At 45.3% G+C, this 23,770-nt stretch overlaps 1 protein-coding gene across 7 annotated transcripts in view; it reads left to right on the top strand.

The window, feature by feature from the left end:
- The first annotated feature begins 5,834 nt into the window (after positions 1–5,834).
- The window catches only part of TMEM131L (transmembrane 131 like), an 81,652-nt gene continuing 63,716 nt past the window's right edge, over positions 5,835–23,770 (top strand). For all 7 annotated transcript variants that reach the window (XM_039550757.1, XM_039550761.1, XM_039550756.1 and 4 more), the window contains exons 1-3: positions 5,835–5,990; positions 6,304–6,374; positions 13,431–13,474. In XM_039550757.1, coding sequence (XP_039406691.1) covers positions 5,867–5,990; positions 6,304–6,374; positions 13,431–13,474 — 239 coding nt within the window. In that variant the 5' untranslated portion in view covers positions 5,835–5,866. The remainder of the gene's footprint in view (positions 5,991–6,303; positions 6,375–13,430; positions 13,475–23,770) is intronic.

Below are 23,770 nucleotides of genomic sequence, written 5' to 3'. Positions count from 1 at the left end.
CAAACTGTGCAGTGAACTCATGGGTTTAGGGAGTCCAGCGTCATTGTCTCTGAAGCTTTCAAAGCTTCGCTTTAGTTTTAAATGCCTCTTTAAGCACAGACAATGCTCCAACAGGCTTGCTGAAACTAAATGAAGCTTATAAAGCTTTGAACGCTATTGTAACATGGTGGGTCCCGCAGGAGACTGCAAAATCCTGCTGTGTGCAAGGATCCACCACGCTTTCAAGTGGATGCACTGTATGTGCTAAAAAATGTAGGCAGAGCAGGGCAAGGAAAGGACAGAGCATGTCAGCATATTTTTTTAATTACCTAGCATTTGATTGATACCGCAATGGTAACATTGCTTTTTAAAATAAAAATATTTACTATCCTTTCTTCTTCAGTACACAGAGGAGTTTGGGAGATATAGATATATGTGTACTTGAGATTCCAGAGCAAGCAGCTTTTTTAAAAATAGATCACTTAACCATACTATTTTTCTTGCCAATATTTCAGAAGTTGCACCATTAACATAATATTGTCCTACATTCATCACACTTTTTCTGTGATCATACAGATGCTTGTTTTACCATGCAGATTTTTTCAATCAAAAATGCATGAGAAGAGGGAAAATGAAAAAAAGTAGGCCAGGTAACCACCCTGTTTTTCTATGTTTAATCACAGCCTAGAAAGTTAAAGCGAGCTGGCAAAAATTCTGCTTAGAAACAAGATGTTTGTTATCTGCAGTAATGCGTACGGTGTCATTAACAGCTTATTGGGGCAGTGCCTGTTCGCTTTCCCGTCCTCAGAGAGGCGATGGATGGGCTGCTGACCCAGATCGGGTGCGTTGAGAGCGATTCCTCCCTGACAAGCCCCAGCAGTGACAACTGGTCATTAATTGTAAAAATTCTGCCAGCGTGTGGTTTTAGAAACAATTTGTACTTCTTTAATTACGCTGTCAGGGCAGGCTTTGTCCCAGGCACTCTTACCAGGCTGAGTTAGTCTTTAAAAGAATTAGGCTCAGCCCAGCTCGAGCTGCACTCACCATCTTTGCTAAGGATCTTTGCTAAGAATCTTTGCTAGGAATGGGGGGGCGGGGGGGGAGCATGCAGTGGTGGAGCGCATGACAGTAATTGTCACCAGAAGGAAGAGAGAAACTCTTGTTCCCGTACTGTTTTATTATTCTAATGATGCAGAGGGGCCCCGGCGGAGATCGCAGCCCCGCTCTGCTGGGAGTTACACAACACTGAGATGGAGGGAGAGTGCCTGCTCCCAGAACGCTGGCTGGCTCAGCAAGGCAGCGGGGCAAATGCCAGGGAGAAAAGGGAGGGCTGCTTATCTTCAGCTGTCACGCGGGCAACCAAGCAGACATTTATGGCTGTACCCTGCCAGGTCCTCTGTCACTAAATTTTTTTCCCCTCCCTGTGCGTTCACCCATGAGCTGGTCTTTGGGGAGCGCATAGTCCTATGGCACAGGTTTGAAGGACCTGGCTTTCCTTGTGTGGGACTGAACCTCCGGTGATCTGTCTGGTCAGCCAGCAGTGGGTGTTTGGGGAAAGGCTGCCCCTTTGGGGAGGAATGAGCTAGCTGGGCGGGGAGATGACCCAAGCCATGGCGTTATCACCTCTCCATCTCTCTTTGGGATTTGTAGCCTTATCGGGGGGACTGCTGCACTTGCTGATAAGGCTGGCCCGGCATGTGTGGAGTGGGTGTGGGGATGTATAGCCATGGGGCTGATAAAGAGGAACTTGGCAAGGAAGGGAGGCCACTGGGGAGGTTGAGGAGAGGCCCTGAGCTCCACTGGAGCCTGACGCAGACCCCAGGATGGGCGTACCTCAGTTCATGCCAATGGGGCTTGTTACTGCCAATTTCCTGGCTGGGGATGGCAAGGTGAAGGTAACACTCCAGAGTGAGTTGACTACTTCCCTGGGGCTTTTAAAAGAAAAATATGTCACCTTCAGTGCATACTGTCTCTCAAACTGCCCCTAATGGAAATACCTAAATAATGCTCAACTTACGTTAAGCACTGGCTGCGTATGGTGCAATACATGGCTGCAAATTATATGATTGCATACTTCAACTAGAAAGACTTCTGCTGGGCTCAGTTCCCTCAGAAATTAATTTTGCCTAGTGTATCTGTAAAGTCTCACATCTCTTTTGAAAGGCAAGTAGATATTCCCATGCTGCAAATAATGGGGATTTGTAATGGCATTTAGGGCTGGATTAATTTCTGTGTGCTTTATGATTTGCAGAAGTTTACAGCAGTATCTCCGGACTGCTGTAGGTAAAACTCAGCTCCTTTTCCTTGTAGTTCAAGGGCAAAGCAAACAGTAAAAATAAATATTTCAGCAGCACATTCTACTACTGAAAAAAACAAGTCAAAGATTTTAAGTATGACAGCACAGGGATTTGTTTTGCATGAATAGTAAGTATGTCTATAGCCTCAAAAAAATCTTCTCTGTCTGGAAAACAGCATCATCAATAGGTCTGTGAGCTTTGCAGAGCACAGTCACATTTGCAGATAGCAGGGGGTGCTGCACCACCACACCAGGTTCATGAGCCATGCCCTTGCAGTGCATTGTCCAACAAGTTCCTCATCCAAATACTTTAGCAGTTGTTTGCTTTGCCGGGTGAGTGGGGCGAATCTATTTGCTCCAGATTAGTCAGTACTTTCTGAGGAACAGAAGAGTACCACGGTAGCCCATCAAAGAGGGCCGGCAGGAGTTGCCGGCAGCCTTTGTTTCCCCTTTCACACCGAGCTCCTTCACACCGATGGGTCTGCAGTCAGACTAGGGGAGCAAGGTTGCTCTAAATAAAATGGAGCTGTGGCAGCGAGAAGGCGGCAAATGTAGGTCGGATGCAGCTGGAAACCTGCTGGTGGCGGCGCCGATGTGCACACAACCGGACGGTGAGGGATGTGGTGCTAGGGATGCCCAAGCTGCCTGAGGAGCGGGGCTGCGCGTTCACATGCCCGCTCACTGCAGGCAGCCCTGTGGGCGAGGAGGAGCAGCTCAGCCCCGCCAGGCTGCGGAGCGAGGCAAACCCTCCCTGGGCGAGCTGGGGCCGGCACCCGCCAAGCTGGCCGAGAAAAGAAGGGGCAATGGGTGCTGTTAGACACGGGGCTCTCGGGTATCCCGCTGAGCAACCGAGGCCAAAAGATGCAGGTGTTTCAGTCTGGAGGAGCCCAAATATCCATTCTCATGATTACGGAAGTAATTTGTAGCCTTACCGGGGAGGAAAACTTTCCCGCTCTGCTTCCCTCCTGCTCTGCCCACCCACCCTGCCCTGCCCTGTCCTCCCCTGTGCTCTCAGTGGTTGGTGACATTCCTAGAGCTGCCTGAGGAGCATCTCCATGTATATGGCATCAGGTACGTCTCATCTCGTCTCATCTCATCTCATCTCATCTCATCTCACACATGAGGAAGAGTCCCAGGCATCTATTGCTGATAAAGAGATGCACAGAGGCACAAGAGCAGCAATGTAATTAGGTTGCTTCCTCCCATCCGATGCCTGTTACACAACAGGTATCTCTCCATGCGATCGCAACATCTGCATCCTGGCCCTGATTTCCTCCCAGTCCTACCCGTTGCATCTGAAAAAGCCTCCAGAAAGCAAAGCTGTGCTGTTTGGTTGGAGTGGCTCTACTACGACTGTAGAAAGCCTTGCTTCCCCTGCTCCCCAGCCCTTTCCAAAGCTGTGAACATGCCCCTTGCTTTAGACGGAGGAAGGGGGAAGCATCTCCTGGATGAGTCTGGTCCCAGCCTGAACTGCAGCTCAGGCTAACTCTCTCACCTAACATTTTTAAACCTGCTTAGCTAATCCAAGACTGTCTAGGAGTTTCCCTCTAAACCCCTACCTGTGTCCAGCCAGACCCCTTCCTGTGGGCACTGAAAATGCAGTTGACTTTTAGAGAGGCAAAAAATCGTCAGCTCATGCTGGCGTGACACTTTAAAAACTCATCAAGAAAAAGCTAGTAAGTTAAAATAATGTTAGTTTGCAGCTCTAACTGGTACTCCAACTGGAACCAGTTGCAGAAGTAATGAGAACTGTTCCCTACTGAATGCACAGCATGTTCCTGGAGCCCCCAGGTGGGGTAGTCATATAAAGTTTATGCCATTGTAACTGTTTTTCTCTAAAGCAGGTATTCAAGCACCTGTCCAAGCATAGACACATGTTTGCTGACAGAGGAACATCCAACCATTCCTATTTTGAAAGGCTGTGTTTCTCTGCAAGCCCTGGGGTGCTCTGGGGCAGAGGTGGAGGGATGCCACAGCGTTCCTCTGCACGTGTGGGAAAGCACATGCAATGAGATGAGATGAAAGACACAGGGTGGCAGCGCGGAAAACAAAAGATCTGTCTAACCATTAGGGAGCAGTAAAAAGAGGGAAGAGAAGAAAGAAAGAGGAGGATGTGGGCAGGACACAAGGCTGCATTGGCTGCTATACTTTGGCGGTTGTGCAATATCGAATGCCAAAGTCTTCTCCTTTAGGAAAGGAGTCCGCGTGTCTTTTGTGGAGACCCACCTGCACCTCCAATCAAACCTGAATGGCCTCTGGGTGGGAAAAGCTTCTCCTAGCACTGAGCAGAAAGGGCATTGTGCAGGCGACCCACTGCTTTTGGGGACCAAGGTCCCAAATGTCCTTACGTGTTGTCTCAGTTCAGCGCTAAAAATGGTTTTTGTCATTTGTTTTGCTTTATTTATGAGCCTTTGCTGACCAAGTCCCATGTTGCCAGTGTTTGTGTGAGTTACTACGTGCAACTGGTAAGGAGAGAACCAGATGCAATTTGGGGGCTGTGCAAACCTTGTTAGCAAAGTATTTGCTTTATTTTTCTCCTCAAGGTTTGCAGAACTAGTTTAACAACTGTTTTTTCCTGTAATTGAAGCATTTGAGGGGGGATTTTTTGTTGGTTTTGGTTTTTGTTTTTTTTTTTTTTTTTAGCAAAAGGGACTTAAAAAAAAGCACATTAAAATGCAATTAGAAGGGTATGTGAGATACACGTTACAACCGTGTGACTCTCACGACTATCTCTGGGCTCTGTTCTACACTTCTGTTTTACAAACACCATGTAATTCCCTGAGAGACCCAACAGGCATCAGAACAGTTGCTTAAGACCGAAATGTACCTGAACAGCAGCAGCGACCCTCAACATAATAGCGCTGCCAAGCTGTCAAGGAGTACTGAGGTAAATTAACTTTATTGGTGGCAGAGAACTGGAACAGGCTGCCCAGGGAGATGGGGGAGTCCCCCTCTCTAGAGACCTGTAAAACCCACCTGGAGGAGTTCGTGTGTCACCTGCTCTAGATGACCCTGCCTTGGCAGGCGGGTTGGATGAGATGATGTCCAGAGGTCCCTTCCGTCCCTAAAGATTCTGTGTGATCTGCAATAGGACCACCAGATCGGGGGGCTTTGGTTATCTTCCCCGCTTCCACCCGTCCCCGCCTTCCTTGCTGTGCTCTCCCTTCCCCCTTCGAGCGGCATCCTGGTTCCCTCCCTTCGCACTTTTCATTCTTTTTTTTTTCTTTTTCTAAGAATCACCGGGGGAGACCCGGGCCCCGGCGCGGTGACACCCCGCACGGGCGTAAGGGTGGGCGGGGGGGGTAAGGCAGCCCGCGGCCCGACCGCACAGCCGAGGTAACAAAACCGATTCGGCTTTTCCCCAACGCCTCCCGCGCCTCCCTCTCGCCTTGCGGGGACTTGGCTCGGGCACGTCCGGCAGCGGCGCGGCGACAGCGCGGCGGCCCGGCCATGTGCGCGGCGGGGCGGGGCGGGGCGGGCGCAGCCGCGCTGCGGGCGGGGCGGTGCCCGGTGCCCGCGGAGCCGCCCCCGCCGCCGCCGCCGCCCGCCCCGCCCCAGCCCCAGCCGCAGCTCGGCGCGGCGCGGCTCGGCATGGCGGGGCTGCGCTTCCCGCAGCACGGCGGCTACTGCCGCGCGGCCGCGGCCATGAACCTCCTGCTCGGCGTCTTCCACGTCCTCTTACCCTGCTTTCGCCCCGGGGAGGCGCAGGGACAAGGTGGAGAGCGCCGGCGGGGTGAGGCGGGGCGGGGGGGTGCCGGTACTGCCCGCTCCGGGCTTGAGAGCGGAGCCGCCGCCCCCGCCGCCGTCCCTCGGGCGGCTGCCGCGGTGGCAGCCCGGGGACACAAAGGGAGCCGGGACGCGGCTGACCTCTCCCCCCCAGTCCAATTCCCTTCTTCCCGGCCACCCGGTACCGCCGGGCCACGCGTCTCTGCCGCCCGCCCCGGCGCGGGGAGCCCCGGGCCGCCGCCTGCGGGCTCCGGCCGCCCGCCCCCTGCCCATCCGCGCTTTCTCTCTCTCTGCCCCCGCAGCCATCGAGCCCATCCCCGGCGTGGTGGAGCTGTGGCAAGCCGAGGAGGGGGAGCTCCTGCTGCCCGCCCAGGTGAAGGGGACGCGGGGGGTGGGGCGGCGGAGGGGGCCGGGGCCATTGCGGGGGTGTGCGGGTGTGTTGGGGCCCGGGGGGCGGGCGCGGGGCCGGCGGGGCGGGGGCGGCCTCGCCCGCTGCTGTCACGGCGCAGCCCCCATCCCCGCGGCCCCCTAGCCTGCGCCAGCGGCGTGGTTGTTAGGCTTCATTTATTTTCTGTTTGGGGTTTTTTTCCCCCCCCCACAATTTTTTTTTTTTAACGAGTACATTTAGCTCGAAACGCACTAGACGTGCCTAACGTGAATATGCATATATTTATATTTCAGGCCTGCTCAGGTGAAGCCATTTTTCCCCCCTCAAATGACACATCATTTATGGTGCCGTTCCTCTCGTTCTAGCGCTTTTTTTTTGTCTCGTCTAGCCGCTTTCGTTGGGCGCTAACAAGATTTGATAAATTCTGTGTTGGCGAGAGGAACCAATATGGTCTAATGCCCAGCGGGGCTGGTGAGCGAGGAGGGGCACTGGAAGCGGGGTCTGGAGTTTATGGCATTTGAGGCAGTCATTTAGCTCGCACTGATGGACTCTGCCATATGTTGAGCTGGGCCTTCTAGACTTCAAGGCACCAGGCTCATAAACGGGAAGAAGCAGTCCTTAGGGACATCGTGTTGTATGGGGGGCAAAAGCGAGTAATTTATTTGTCTTAAGCCCATATATCATTCTCTGTTTTGTGCTCAGCCGTTGACACTCATTAATGTAAGGAAAAATAGCAGAAGTGCTGTTTCTTAGCTAGCTAACAATTGATGCTGCTTACCAGGACCCAGCTTTTTGTAATGTGGTGTTATGAAAGTATTTTCTATTGTATGTCCAAATAATTTTATAAGATACACTTATTGTGCTATTGAGATTTTGCCTGGTGCGGATGTGGTAGTAGCTAAGGGGAGGTGTAGAGTTGCTGTGCAGATATGCTTGGGGAACTCAGCCTTTTGCGTCTGCGTTCCTTACATTGAAGACATTAAGATGCATTAGATGTGGAACCGTGTAATGTAGTAATTTATAGTTGCTTCTCATAGCGAAGCTGCAATTGAGTGATGATGACGTGATGTTTACTTCCTGAGGAGATTAGGTCCTCTTGGAAAACGGTTTGTTCTTGAGCATCCTCATAAAAATAAGCTTTAGCTTGGCTAGGGAAGAGCTAGGCATGAATGACCCATGAACTTGGCACGTGGTCTTGCTGAGTCTTTGCAGCAGTGAAGACGAAGCTGAGGCTGCTGCTCCTCCATCCTCTCTGTAGGGGCTGTGTTAGGTATGCAGGAAAGAAACAAGTCTTCTGGCTTCAGTTGTGACAGAGTGAGAGGAAAATCGCGACAGGCTTGCTGATTTAAGAAGTTAAAAGTCAAATGAGCCAGTCTCTGAGTACTAGTGGTGCATTGACTGGTTTGCATGGTTTTCCCCTCTGAGCTTGAGGACCGCAGCAGCATCTGATGCATCAGTGACTACTCAAGCTGAACAGAAGGGCCTGGGATCCTCAAACAGATTTTAAGACCAAAATTTGGTTACAGGCCCAACCCTGTTGCTTGATCTTTTGTTTCCATGTGGACTTGGGCCTTACCCAGCCCCTGTTGGGCTTGGGCCCTGTGACCACATTTGAACCCACCTTTTCCAGTTGTCATGGTGAGGAGGAAAGGAGCCTTCCCTTAGTCCCTGCGGATGTGGTGGGGGACCCTTTCAACACCTGTTTTATGGAGTGGTGGCACTGATCTGCAGTGGCTGGTCATGGCTCTTCCCTGGATGCCTGAGGAGTCAAGGGTTGCCCATCCAGCCATAATCCCCAGCAGTGTCTGTGAGGTCCTGAAGGCATTTCAGCATCGTTTCCCTTCTGGGTGATTGTTCCAGGTTGGTGAGGGGCATCAGTGGAGAAGCCAGCATCAGTTCCTGAGGTCTGGAAAATCACTACATCTGACTGCCCTTTGTTAGAAAGATGCTGAAACTTGCAAGAGGTTTATTGCTTGTTGATCACATTTCACTTAAAAAAAATGGTCTGACCTACTGCTGGTACAAGGAGTAGTTCTCTTTCTTGTAAGAATAGACTTTCTTGGTTAAACACTTGATGAGGGTTGTTGCCCAGTGTTCACGTATCACAGCAGTGGTGATGCTATGGTGAGGGTCTAGAAAGAGGAAGAATTCCTTGCTTTTGAGTGGATAATAAATGTTGTTTGGTAAGGAATATCCAAGAGTTGCTTCATTCACATGTTTGAAGATGGGTCTTGGTGAAGACTTTGGGAATAGGATTGTTCTAGCCCCTTGATTTTGTTTTTTCTGCTTCTTTTTGGAGGGAGTGTGGCACCAATGGGGATTTTACCTGTGGAAGTGAAAAACCCAGGGAAGGAACTGTGCATATTCCTCTGCCAAAGCACCTCCCTCCCACTGCTCTCAGCAGGAAAATGGATTAGGTTGCCCTGTCTGCCAGCCCTTTAGCCTGTTTCTGGCGGGTTACCAACGCTGTCTGATGGATGTTTTTCTCTTTCTGTCATGGCTTTACACTATTATCTTATTTTCCATGCATCATCAGCTGCCTGCCTGTGACAGAGCAGTTTTGAGCATTCCTTGCTGCCTGCAGAATTTGAGGGTGAAAGTTGGATGGATTGGTAACCCATTCAGCCATCTGGTTGCCTGCACATGCTTTTGTTCCAGGAGCATGTAGCGAATAAAGACATCGCGTTAAAGGGTGAGGGAAGGGAAACAAAGCATTTTAATATTTGTAGTTGCTTTCTAGGCCTTTCATGACATCGCTTTGTCTACGTGAGCTGCATGAATTTGCATGCTGGAGCACAGCCGCCCAGGGCCCCCGCGCCTCCACCCCGCTTGGTTGTTCTACCTTCTGTTTCCTCTTGCTTCCCTTTCATTGTTTGTGCTTCTCGCGTGCCCCCCTCCCAGCTTCCCTCTTATACGTATTTGTGCTTTTCCTTTTTTCACCCCCCCCTTGTGCTTGTGAGCTTTTGATTTCAGCTTCCTCTGAAGCCTGCAGAGCTGTTTGGGGATGGCTCACCTACTGCTCCTGCTCCACAGCCGGGCCCGAAGGGTGCCTGGAGCGTTGCAATTGGTGAGGGTGTGCGTGGGCTCGTGTGCCGGGGCTGACGGGGAGCTGCTGTATCTAGCCTGCTGACTGTCTTCCACTGGTCTCCTGCTTCCTCCAGTATTTTAATGTTTCTTCCTGGATTCACTTTTAAGCTCTGAGACCAGCTGGTTTTCCCAGTCAGATGTGGTGGCTGTATTCCCTTGTGCCCGTTTCTTCTTTCTTGTTGAAGGCGGTGTGAAGTGTGGGGTAACCACAGAGCACCCACTGTGGACCTTGCTCTCCTTCTCCTTGCCCTTAACCTCCCTTTTATAGCAAATGTCCCTGGGATGGGCAGCTGAGTTTTCCTTTGAAAACCAGTAGGATTTTTGACATGGAAAACCTCGAGTGTGAGAGACTTGATTAGAGCAGTTCTGGTTTTTATTCAGACGCCTTATAATTTTGTGGTTTTGCATGTTTGTTTGTAACTTGTTAATACTTACTTAAGTAAAATGCTTGGGAGAAAAGCTCCTTTATGTAAGACTTGACACCCAAGTCATTCATCACTAAAGGCTGAAAAAGCTCCAAATATTAACAGCCAGGTTGTAGCACTTCAGTGCATAGCTGAAAGGCAGTTAGTTATGTTTTATGTTTGCTGAAAAGGAGAGGAAAGAGGACAAGGAAAAGCACAGTAAGGGTATCAGGCCAGCTGTTTCCACGAGCGTATGAAAGAAGCACAAATGACAATTGTTGTTCACAGCCTACACCACTTAAAAGTGGTATCAGAGAGTCGCAGTTGCGTGTTTCTGTCTGTCAAAAACCTTGTAGGTGGTTACTGGGAGCATCTGCAGGCAGGGGCAGGTGGGTTGGGTAGCTGCTGAGCACTTTCCCTTCAGCCCCTTTAGTTTAGAGGGAGGAACCTTAAAATGACATAATGAAGTTAAAGTTGTAGTTCTTGTTATCACAATTGAAAATGACAGTAAGTCATCAAAGGCAGTGTATGCCAAACTTTGGTTTTGTGACAGTGCTGTGTTTGACTGATGTGATGAGTTTTCTACTGTTCCTGTGTGTTACATGTAGGAGATGAGCAAGATGTTTCATTACAGGAGCACCTTGTGAATGTTTCAGTTTGCTTGCAGATACTAAGGAGGTTACAGTGACTTCTTATTTCACTTTACTGTGACAGTGTTTCAGGTGCTTGAATTTTAGAGAAAGATACTGCAGTATTTACTGTATCATGGTTGTTATAGACACTGGACAAATGGAGAGCTGCTGCCTGTGTTTTCACTTACAAGGTTCTGCTTGGGTCTGAAAGATTTTTTTTTCCTTTTCCCAAGTATCCCAAGTAGTAGGAACTTGTCTTCAGTTTCTGTTCCTCAGTGCAGCTCAGGGGCTAATAAGGTTAATTGTTCTACTGGTTTAGAAAGCTGAGGAAGACCTTGATCTTACATATATTCATCAGAGATATGCGGCACTGCAGTGTGTCATTAACGATCCCATCAGCTGTGCACAAATTAAATGTACAGAGTCACCTGCTTCAAAGCAGGGCTTGTCTGAGACAGACTTGGGGTGGGAATTTTGTTCCTCTTTGGGCTGTTAAAAGGCTCCTCCAGACTCCCAGCTGAGCTTCTGGATGGTGCTGATAGGACTTGGGGCTGGTTGGCCATGCAGATTATGCAGTAGCTGTCAGCCCAGGCTCTTGAGACTTGTGTGACACAAGAGGGGCGCTTTCAAGGGCTTTCCAGCACAAGATAAGCACCTGCCCCATATTCAGGATAAGGTTTGGAGGAAGGGGATTTTTTTCTTTTCATGGATAGACTGCTGGGACCTGCATTTTAACTTTCAGGAGGTATTCCCTTCCTTTCCCCTGTAGTCCTATAGTTTGAGAACGCTAATTTTTTCTTGGTGTTTTGTTCGTTTGTTTTTGTTTTGTTTTTTGTTGTAAATCCTCAGTGTAAGCCTACATATATGTGTAGCCTGTGGCACACAGAAGAGTGAAGATAGGAGAAAGCTGGACATGGGTGTGATCAGAGTTGAGGGTGATTTTTAATTTTTTTATTTTTCCTTGCACAGTCGAGATGTGCTGTGGCTGCACTGTAGGTTGGGAAGTTTGCTTCATTGTTGCTTGGGGAAAAGTGAAGAGGAGAAATGGTAAAGTGGATAGTGTTAAGGGTGAGCACAGTGTAATGACACAGACCCAGGTTTCTGATGCCTGACAGATGCTAAGCCATTTAAAGGAGGAACTAAGCCATTTAAAATGAGGATAGCTTGCTGGCTGGCTATGGCAGAGGAGCTGTTTCTGGAGAAGGTGGATAAGGAGTCCTCTAGTTCTGCTTGGCATCATGCTGAGGTCCTAGAAGTACAAAAGGAGCTAGAAGAAGCTGGAAAACATAATGGGTTTGTATCGTGCCATCCTGGTGGAGTCTTAACAGCAAGACTTAGCAAGGCTTCTAGAGGAGATGGCTGGGTCTTCATGGGGCCAGGTGCTGGGACCTCTAGGTAGATCTGTGCTGAAGAGCTTTGTGGTGTGCTGCAGATCCTGGACAATTAGCATGGTGTCTCCAACCTCGGGGCAGGCATACAGAAAGGTTGTCATGTCCTCAAATTAACTTGTACTTCTCTGCCAGTCTCGTTCCAGATTTGGTTATGTTATGGTGGAGGCTGTGCTGCTTCTCTTGTATGAGCTGCTTGTGACAAAAGACGGATGTTCAGATGCATCTAGTAGCTTTTGGCAAGATCTATATTAATATTAGCCATGAGGTCATTATTTTAGGCACAATAATGTTAATTATTAGCACTAATGTCAACATTAACCATATTTGTTGCCATAGTGTGTGTGTTGTCATTTTTCCTTACTTCATGAAGCTCAGTCTTTAGAAATCCTGCTGTCTGTCCCATTCAGTAGGCAGGTAGGGCTGCCTGATCTGCTTAAGCATCTGAAGCCTGTAGAAAGATGTTTAGTATTTACAGGTGATATTTTTTTTCCAGTATGTGGTGAAAATAGGAGCTAAATTCAAAGCTGGTAGCTTGGGGCCTGTTCCGTGATAGGCTTACGTGGGAAACATGTAGGAGGGGTGGTGGAAAGTACAGTCTTTTAGTTTTAAAAGATTTTTTCCCCTTACCTTTTCATTGCTAAGGTCAGTAGTCCGTGTCTTGTAGAACCATCACCTGCAGAAGCTGGGAAAACTCACCAGCTGTTCCTAGCAGGAACACTGTGACCTCTTCCTGAAAAAATGTTAATCTCCCTAAAGTTGTCCCTGGTTTCATCAGCAGGGGTTGAGTGGCTGGAACACACTTCATTTTGAGTTGTACCTAAAGCTTTCCTGGAGATCTTGGCCAGTTCAGAGTAGCTACCTCCTTGTTTTAAATGGATTTCCTGCAGGGAGCTCATTGAACCAACACTTGAGTTCATTTCTGTAGACAGCTCAAAGTGGTTTTTGGTGAACTGCAAGCTGACTCAGTTCAGCTGCATGTCTTGAAAATTACCTGAGACCAGCAACTGAGCTAAGATGATGTGTTCAGAGCTCCTGCTCTCTCTGCTTTCTGTACATGCTGCTAATCAATGATAAGATCTGGGTTTGGGACCTCACCATGCCAGCTGGAATGTGGTACTTTGCTTTTGGCATTGACAGGTGATCTGCATTTCAAGGCATTCTGCATCCTATTTTCTCACGTACTGGCTACTGAAGTTTACTGATGGGGACAGAGAATTTGAAAGTGGAGGAAATAGTCTTCCTGTAGTTTGAGGGCAATTGATGGCCTTAGATTGAAATTCTGTGTGAGCAGATTTTGTATAGAAGCATTTGCATAAATGGAAAATGAGTCTGTTCAGTCAGCATGGGATGTCCATCAACCACCTTACTTGACTCATAAAGGAGTTGGAGGAATTTTAGATTTCTGAATTTGTTTTGCAAACAAGTCATATGAGAATCCATCTGTGAAGGAGTTAAAAGTGGTACATATGTCCAGTGTAGCATGGTGCAGTTCTGGGATTCTTACACAGTATTTTCTCTGTTTGTCAGGCTGATTCGGAGGAGGATGTGGAAGAGCATCCGCAAGAGCAAAGGTAAGCTAAACTCAAATGGAAGCAAGAGTATTGAAGCTCATTTTGGTTTTTGCTTTAGGAAATACCAAAGTGTAATTGGGCAGACTACTAAAAATTACTTTTTTCTCCTGCATGTTAAATAGTTTTTTATTACTTGTGGCTTACAATTTTCTCAACTTAATGTTAATATTGATTTATTAGCAAAACCAAAAAACCTGTGCTCAGTGTATGCAAGCACAAAATACCTTTCCTGCATCTCTTTCTCCTAATTGTATCTAAGATGAATTTGCTTCTCATTGCTTTCACACACACAAAAAAAATCCATTTATTAATCCTGTTTTGTTGTATATTTTGTAATTGATTTCTTTAAGGCAGGGGACAGTTTTCCATTATGAAATTTGTAAATGTAAGTAGTCGTGGAGTGTTAATTTGTACTAAGACAAGGAAGGAGGTAAAGGAGATTGAAAGCCAAAGGTTTATTAATGTGTTGCTGTGGAACAATAAATATTCTGCCCTTATGTCTTGAAATCAGATAAATAATAATGCTCTTCAGAACTGTAGTCTCAACTCTGCTGTTTCTGTTGATATCAGGCCTTCTGTATTTTGGAGGGTTGGGTAAATAGCATCACAGATTATTTTTTAAATACACATTTTGTTTCCTCTGAGAGTCCAGGTTAAAATGCTTGGACATCTACCAGTGAAACACTTCCTTCCTCTGGTATGTGTTAATGTGGTTACAGCTTTCAGTGCCATGCCAGCCAGAAAGATCACAAGACTTACAATAAACATGTGTAACAGCACCGTTTTCTGATGGCTGCAGTTAGCCAGAAATGCTTTTCGCATTTATCTCCAGTCTTTGCCCTTAGCTTAGGTTTGAGAGCAAATAGATCTGATAAAACACAAGCCTTGCTGGGAGCTGGCAGAAGGAGTAAGCCTGAGGGGCGGGAGCAGGATGGTTATGATGGGTCTGCCCTGCACTGCAACGCTCCTTCACATGGCTTTTCCCCTTTCTGCCCCATTGGGAGCTTTCTCATCTGGACCCAGTGTCCACATTAAGGCCTCATCTCCGTGGGAATTACAAAGATGGTATGGAAACAGGTTGTGAGAATTACTGCGGCTGCTGACAGCTGGTGCTGATTACTTGTGCTTGCCTAAGTGCCCCAATTCCTACCTGCAGAGGGTTGGTTTTTTTTTTTTTTTAATGCCTCTTCTTGTGAAAAGAGAGGTATACTATTGAAAGCTGCATTTCCCTGCACAAATACTGAAGTTTCTGATTTTTTCATCTGGGAGCTATTATGGTTTGGATGCAGAATTTTTACTGCGTAACTTTATTACTTGCGTGCTTTCTTTATTGAGAGGTAGTCAGAAGGCAGCAGTCTCTAATGCTGTGCTTAAGATTGTTTCTGATATTTTCCTTAGTAAGCAGAGAGATGCAATTTAGGTGTAAAAGAAAAATCTCTACTTGCTTATTTTTCTCTGGAGGTGGATGGGGTAATTGGCTACTATGGCAATAGTAAAAATACTGAAAAATAGTTCTTGAGACTAGGAGAGGAAAAAGTGAATTGACTGGGGTTTTTTTGGTCATTCAGGTGCTTTTAAAGATTTTTCTTGTAATTATTCATTTTTGAAAATGAACTTGTTTTTTGGGAGTAAAGTTTGTAAAGGTTCACGTGCATGGTGGAAACATCCTTCTATTGTCATACTGAAATGCTTCAGGAAACTTGCCTAAACAGGTCCTGGCTTGTGTGCATCTTCTAAACTTTTGGTTTGCTGCTGTATGTAAACACATACATAGCCCCGTGTGTGCTATATATACTGAAGGAATATTATAGTGTAGACTTCATGAAGAAGACCCAGCAAAAGTACATTTGAAAGACTAGAATGTATTAGTTTATTTCCAGATTAATTTTTATTCCCTTGGCTTTTATTACTATATGGTGAAATCATGGGGATTTCCTTTTCCTTTAGCAGCAAAACCTGAAGCTTGCAGAATCTTCATCTTATTGTCTAACTGCATGCCCTGGGGAAATCAGCTGAAGCTACTGTAATTTGATGTGAAGCCCCTAGAAGCAAAGCACCTTAATGTGGGGGTGGGTATAAGCAGAAGTTAAAGGAGATAGAGAAATCAGAAATTTCTCCAGAGATGAAGGAAGTACAGAGAGTTCATCATCTTGGGGCATAAAGAAGAAAGTCTCTTTCCAAAACATTGTTTTATTCAGTTTTGAATTTTAGGTTAGTGGGCTCCCCTGGGTGCTTGCTAACCTACTTTAAAAAAACCAAACACAACAAAACCAGTAAAATATTAACAGTCTTTTAACTGACTTCCTGTACATGTGCATCATAAGATCTTCCTTTTGGGGTGGCCTTCTTGGTTTGCTGTTGTTCTTGTGGCAAGTGCACAAGGGCTATGGATGTGGTCTTATCATTTCTGCCTTAGGTTTAGCTTTAACAAATAGAGAAATTTGCATGGAGGTAAAAGACATTGTCAAAATAGCAATTTTTGTGAATGGGAAATGATTGATTTGTAGGTTCATGGGTTTGCAGCTGCCCCGAGTGAGATGATCATTATCAACTCTTTGATTTCCACCCTATGATTCCTGCTATTGTGATTGCTTGGATGTTTCCACAGGTTGCTTTGTGCTGTTCTGTGTCTCTCTGGATCAGATTCTGAAACAAAAAATGCAGCACAGTAGATGCTTGAGTACTGCTTCAGGCCACAGACTTTGACAGAATTAAAGTCGTGTGTATTTGGACTAGCCTATTAAAAAGCTTCAAATTTCCTTAAAAACCTTTTCTTACAATTGAAAGTCAGCAGTAGAAAGATGCCTTTCAGAACAGTCAATGACAGGTGTTGACAAGAAAGGGCTTTGTTGTGTTTGGAGGGGTTTTTGGGGTTTTTTGTTCCTCTGCCCCTTCATCCTGGTGAGTTTGGTTGCCACAACTGGCAGTAGCAAATTTTGAAGGTTTAGGTGCTTGCTAAAGCAGCAAAATGAGTCAGGACCCAAGGGAATGGCCTGAAGTTGTGTCGGGAGGTTTAGGTTGGCTATTAGAAAAAAGGTTTTTCACCTTTTCTGATTGGGCACTGGAACAGGCTTCCCAGGGAAGAGGTCACAGCACCAAGGCTGACAGAGTTGAAGAAGTGTTTGGACAATGCTCTCAGGCACATGGTGTGACTCTTGGGGGTGGTTCTATGCAGGGCCAGGAGGTGGACTTGATGATCCTTGTGGGTCCCTTCCAATCAGGATATTCTGTGATACTGTGAAATGCAGAAGTCTGGCACAAATAAAGAGACAGTACTGTCAGGTGACGTGCACAAATGATGCTATCAAAATTTTTAGCCTTCTACTTCAAGGAAGTAGTCATTGGACTCCAAAAAAAAAAGGTAATTTTGCATGTATGACATTGTTAGCACTTGGGTTTTAAGGACTTCTGCACAAAGGCCTTTGAGGATGCAGTTTCACAGCTGGCACATTAAGGAACATTTGCACCAGAACAGACTGCTGTGCTCAAGATGTGCAGCATGTATTCTTAGTATGTGATGCACAGTTATTGTCTATGAGAAGGGAAATCATACAATACTAGGAGTATGGAATGAAATTAGCCAGGAAGAAGACATTTTCCAGCCTTTGCCTATGCCAGGGCATATTTTGCTTTGAGTAGATAGGTGTATCAACTGCTAGGAAAATTCTGAGTGTGATGCAGTCGGCTCAGTCAGGCATTTCTGTTGAGCCTTTGCCTTTGATCACTGGAGAGCGTTTGACCCTGTGGATTGGAGCTGCTTGGGGCAGTAGATGGTATCGGCTCCCAGTGGGTTCCTGCTCGGCTGTCAGTGCAGCCTGGGAGTGACAGCTGATGCCCAGCACTTTGACCTCTCATGATTGCTTGGTGGAATTACTCCTAATCCTGTTGTTTTTGCTGTGTCTGTGAATTAGTGCTCCAGATGTGGAGGAGAAATGGAAGGTAGAGGCAGCAAGGGAGTAGATTACTAGTTGCCTGAGAGAGAGCAAAGCAGTTAAGGTGCACAAACTGCAGAATTACTAGAGGGTTGAGGGGATACTTAAGAGATGTAGTTACAGCATTTGCTTCAGGAAGAATCCAGAGTGGCAGTGGGAGAATGAGCCTGCTTCGCATTGCGAGGCTGTACATTGCACCTTCTCCCTGGCCACAACTCGTCTCTAGTCAAGAGGCACAAATGAGGTCTGGTGCTGTGGATGGGGTATTAAGACACTTCAGAGGTGACTCATCCTCCAAAAAGCCTGTGATCTTAGTGCCATAATTTTTGACAGTCCAATTCTTGGAAGGTAGTGGCATGGGACTAGTGGTAAGCCTTTGTACCAGACAACTAGCTTGGATGGTGGCTAAGGCAGGAAAAGAAAGATTGAAATATAGTTTAGGATCAACCAGATTTTCTTTTTCCTTCTGCTTTTTCTTACTGAAATGAATAAAAATTGATTTTGTGCCAGCAGAAATGTCTGAATATTTAAAAAAATTGGTCTATGTTGTGTTTATTTTTTAAATATCTTTTATTAAAATCAAACTGAGCATCCATTGAGAAAGTGTTTCAAAATCAAAAGCTGAAAAGTAGTTTTCAGAGCATCAGTGAAGGCTTAAGCTGTCTGAAAAGAACCATCTTAAAACAATATTTTCAATCTAAGCTTGTCTGGAGTACCACTGATCATTTAGATTGTCATTAAACTTACCCCAAAAGTAAGTCTAACTACATGAAGACTTTTCCTAGAATACATGCTTGCTCTTAACTTGCAATAGTGGAAGCTGCTTTTACTAAGTTTTTAGTGGTTTTTAAAATTTTTGATTTACAAAGGAAGCAGAAATCCATGTGTGTATTAAAAAAAAACAAACCCAAAAAACGCTGAGTTTCTTGGGAAAAAGCTTTTTAGTTGCATTAATGGACTTGCATATGGTAGAAATTTTGTACAGTATGCACAGAATGTATGTTTTTAGTGGTTAGCACCAAAAGCTTCTTCAATACTGGCTAACTTCTGTTTTTGATTGATAAGTCATGGTTGTTGTACCCACTCCCACTTTGACTAGATCACCAAGGGACTACTAATTTTGAGTTTTACTGGATGCCTAAAGAAATTACACTTACTTTACATAATCCTTAGAAGTAAAGGAGGGGAACTGAGATGCACATACCCACCTGTTACACTTGGTTGAAAATCCCTAAGGAAACACCTGTCGGGAGCACAAGATATTGTGAAGCTGGACTAAAAGAAGCTTACGGAAGAGAGCTGCAAGAGGTCAGTGAAATTGGAGGTTCTCTTGTTGATGAAGAAACAGATTGTTTTGGAAGGAACTATCAGCATTACTCTTCTTCTTCCTTAGGCTTCTGCCAGACACAGCTAGGGTGGCAGGCTGAGCTCCTGCTGCTTTAATTGTTTATCTGTGTTTTATGTGGCAGTTGATTCACTGATGAACTTTGCCTTGCTGAACTTTGTGTTAGATGCTGCTAGGGACAGCTCTTCCCTTGTGTGCATTGCTTCTTCCAAAATACTGGTCCTTTTACAAAATTATGTTGCTTGCCTGCTGATACAGGGGGTAAAAACTGTGTTTTGTTTTTTCTCCTGGGACACTGCATGGCGGTGCTGTGTGCTAACAAATGTTTCAGCTGTCGTTTGTTTCTTTATTTCTAAATTGTTTTCAGACATTTCATAAATGAGAGCAGTTTCCCAGGCCAGCTGTACAGTGTTTCACACCAAACTGAGGAGGTGAGCCTGTGGCTAGAAAGTGATCACGACATAATGGCAGATGAGACGGTCTTGCAAAGAGCTGTCAAACTTCTGTCCTCAGCATAGGTCCTACTTGACCTTGATGGAAATATTTTAAAGGTGATGTGTGGCCACATTTAATTACTCTTGGATTTGCTGTGGCAGTCCCACTCATCATCAAAATCTTGTCTGTTTGCATTGAACAAACCGTGCTGGAATGTATATGTTTCTCTCGCTTCTGTGAGCCCTCTTGGGCTGGAGGATATTCGTGGTTGGACCAGAGACTCTTAGATCTGTGTGAGCTCGTATGCTGCCTCAAATGGACTTTCTCATCTGTGGATGACAACTTGGCTTTGAGAAATAAAGGCAATCTTGGTGTGCTAATTGCACATTGGCACTTCTGCATTCATATGGCTCATGGTGCCTTGAAAAGCCACACAGGCTTCTATGGAAACACCAGTTTCTACACTGGTAAAAATAGCAGGCTGGGGCTGTGAGGTCATTGTTTGCACAGGGGTTAGTGTGTATGAAGAAATTGTGTTTGTGGATATGTGCTACTGGGGAAACTTTCTCACATGTAATGACCTGTTTTAAAAATACAAATAAGCTATGCTTTACATTTTGGTGCCCTATATAGTTCTTTCTTTGTCTTCTTCTGTTAATAATTTCTTCACTTTCTGTTCTCTGTATCTTCTGCAGATCTCTTGTATACTGTTTTATGGCATCTCTAGTTTTTTATTTTAGTTTCTGTCTGGGCCATCCCTGAAATGGTTGTAGTTTCTGTACTGCAAGAGGAAGAGGCTGTCTTGCACTCTGTTGCCTGGTGTGGTTCCCTGCCTTGTGCAGCCCTACAAGTTCTCTGGACTAGAAGCATTTCTTTGTTTTACTGTGGGATTAACATTTACTTGTGATTGTTCTCTGATTGGTTTCCCTGTTGCTCTCTGGCAGCATCAGCTGAAAATGTGCACAGAAGTTCTCCCTCGGTGTCTACCTCCCGCTGTGTGGGATGGGTGCCCTGTGTCACCTGGAGGATGTCATCTCTGTTCTGCTTGTGTCACGTTGCTCCCAGGGAGCCCCACTCATGTTGGTGTGGCACTAGTCTGGATCTTGTGGCATCGTTTTGCTCTTTCCTCAGTCCTTCAGACCTGCCTCTTCCTGCCCCTGCCTTTTGGCCTGCTCTGGGGGTGGGTGGTTGTGTGATGGTACCTCTGCCAGGGCTGACTCTGCTCCCTTATCCCTGCAGTGCAGGAGGGGCTGGGGAGGACCCCAGCCTGATCTGCTGTTCCACTCACTGAGGTGAGATAGATGAGCAGGTCAGCCCTCAAAAGTGTGGGGCTGAGATGGACAGTGTCTTGTTGTGTGTTAGGAGTAATGCCTTCAAGTCAGTGGCTGTGGGGTAGGAGTGGGGTGTAAAGCATTTGCACTGGGATGATGGATAGCCTGGGAGACAGCTTGTGGGTTTTGGGTGGATGGTGTGGTGAATCACGCAGTGGCAGCACTGTGTGGACAGTTGAAAGCCGGTGCACGCACGTGTACGTCATTTGTTGTGCATGATTTTATTTTTTTTTTTGGCTCTTGCTAAACACCCCATAGCTGATGCTTTGGGACAGAGCCCACCCAGAGTGCATGCCCTTTAGAGTTAGGACAAGCCTGATCTGAGCAGGTGGGACAAGGGCATGTGGTGTCTTATTTCCGATTGTGTTAGGTTCAGTACCGGCTGCAGAGCTGTGTGAGAGCAGAGACAGATCTTGTGGCACAGCCTGTTGGTGTAGTCATTCAGCAAACACATGGGGAAGGTCAGATTTTAGTGCCAGGCCAGTCGCATGCTGCGAGGGCTGTGCAAGTCTGCTTGGGAACATGGCATTTTTCTTGTTAAACTTAACCTGCCTTGTTTTGAGAAAGGGGATGTTGGGACACATTTTGTGTGTTTAGGGAAGAGGGGAAAAAAACCAAAGAAAAGCAAAAGTAAACAGCTGCTATGGTGTGTTTGTCCATGTCCATTTGTAAACTTTGTGTCCCCCTAGCCTGTACTTGCTGCTTCTGTAATATAAGTAGTTCAGAATAGGAACTTTCTTCTTATGCTTCTACTTTTACATTTTAATACACTAGTAATGGATTTCAGATGTCTGTTAATCTCAGGCTAATCCTTCTGATTTGTGGGCAGTGGGCCGCAAAGGATCTAGCTTTTGGTCTGTGCATTTATTATTAATGAATTATTTTCACCTCCATAATAACTGTTTCTTAATTGCCCATAAGAGGACTTAATTTGCAGTAACTTTAATTTTACCATTATGCTGTTAAACAATAGACATCTCGAATCATAGACCAGTGTCAGCAGTCTGAAAATTGACACCCTGTAAGAATAACCCTCCACAGTTTTTCCACTGTTGCAGATTGGCAGATTGTGACAAAATAGAAAAAAGCCTAAACAACAGTTTGCTCAATTTGAGGAATTTGTGTAGGGTCTGCTTCTGAATGATCAACCCCAGCACTCTGGCTTGATTATTATAAGCAAAGCATAAAGTGTCCTGAAATCTCTCTAATGCAGTGTAATAGAGAGTTATAGGCACAGCTGTAACCGGCTCTCATCTTCGTAGATACTCAAAGGTGACACAAACCTAGCTTTTAATGACTCACATATTTTTATCTGATGAGGAAACATGCTCTAGGAAAGCTGTGCTCATGCCCTGACAGTGGCTCTGACTGCATGGCTTGTGGGCAAGTAGGCGAAGGAACTTCTTCAGTAGTTTGGGTATTTGCCATAGTAACATAAGTAAAAAGATGAGCAGGAAAACAACACCAACACCACTTGTAGTTAAGTATTGGTTATAAATTCAAACCTGAGTTTTAAAAAACATCTTAGTTACATTGTCTTAAACATCATTCTTTATCCACTTTCTTCAGTATCTGCTTTGGGAAGAGACTTTTTATTTTTGGTGGTTATTGCAAAGTGACCAATTCCCTTCTTCATCAGGACAGAAGGGCCCTGTCCACTTCAGGGAGGGGAACAGTATATATCAAATATTATCCTTGCATGTGATGGCAGTGTGTATTAACTCTTTTGCAGAGTTCTGAGTACTCACTGCACATATTTGCATTGTATTTGTAGAAGAGTTTGCTTTCATCAAATAAGCTAATCACCTGGGAGAAACATGTGATCAGTATGGATAATTTAGGTATCTGCTTGTTGTCTCAGGGGTCTACCATTCTATGTTATTTCCAGGCTGCCAACTGAGATAAGGAAGATAGAGGGCAAAGCTGACGGTGTTAATTGTCACCTTATCTTCTTCTCCACCTCCTGGCCCCAAAGTGGTGCACAAATAAAGCTGAGGGTTTTTTTATTTTTACTTTTAGAAATAGCAATGGAAATATAATTAGACAGGGATAACTCAGGATATTTTGTGTGCGTCTACAAAACAGACCTTAATTTCTGTAGAACAACTGGACTTTATATAAACATGGGAATTTCTCAAAGACAGTGAAGAAGCTTTTTTTGCTCAGAATTATGAGGAAAAGAAGTAGTATTTTCTGAGAGGAAGGTGAGAAGTAGGCCTCTGTTCTTTTTTTTACTGAAGTTCTCATCTTCCCATGTCTGCTTCAAGATACCGTTGCAGTACCCAGTGAGCTGTAGCTAGTTGTTTACCATCTGACCCACCTGCATACCAGAACGCTGCAGATGGCAAAATCAAGAAATTTGAAGTGCAAAATAATGCTTTTAGTTACTGCCTGATAAAAGCCAACTTCAGCTTCAAAACTTTGTGAAGACACATGAAGGAGCTGTAAAGACTTGGAAATAAAAATGAGAAAGTTAAGATGGTGTATCCTGTTCAGTGCTGTTGAAAGTACGGGCTGTGTTCACTCTGGTTCATGGTTTTGTTGTGTTTCAGAGTTGGATTTTATGAGAAAGAAAAGGTTCTGTTTAGAATGTTTGTTTGCAACAGCATGTTCCATAAGGAAATAAAAGAAATGCAGAAAACAACTCAGTATTTTTTTAAGCCTAAAACTGTTCTTTTGGCCAATGTGATGTGCCAAAAGCAGTAACATAGCTCTGCTTGCATTATGAAAGAACTTGCTTCCTTTGCAGTACTAAGATTTGAAACTGGTCTGGCCTTTGGAGACATTTGTATATCAGTAGCATGATAATTTGACACACATCAAAATGTCAAAATGCTTGGGAAGACTTTCAGAAGCCTGAATTTTATATATATATGTGTATATGAAAAAAAGTGACCTTAAGCCAAAATTGTTTTGGCATAGATTTTTGCTAACTCTTTTGCATGTATAAATAATTTTATATTGCTTTCCAGTTTTTTTAATTGCTATTCATTATTTTAATATTTCTCTTTGGGTCTTGTTTATTTTCTTTGAGAGAGTGAAGCATTATTCTGTTGTTACGCATATAGGTACCTTTCAAAACAAAAAGTTAACTTTGAATTAAATAGGCAGTCTCAGCTTTACAAAGTGGATAGAGATAAATGATGACTATCTGCCTTGTTGGTAGCACATTTATTTTTATCTCCTGAGGAGAATTTCCCAGCTTTTTTTAATTGGGTGAATGCTGATATCTGATCTAATAGAACGTTAATAA

Source organism: Corvus cornix, chromosome 4, assembly GCF_000738735.6.
Source record: "Corvus cornix cornix isolate S_Up_H32 chromosome 4, ASM73873v5, whole genome shotgun sequence".
NCBI classification, from domain to species: domain Eukaryota; kingdom Metazoa; phylum Chordata; class Aves; order Passeriformes; family Corvidae; genus Corvus; species Corvus cornix.
The sequence above is the reverse complement of the archived record's forward strand: the minus strand, read 5'-3'. Positions and strand labels throughout refer to the sequence as shown.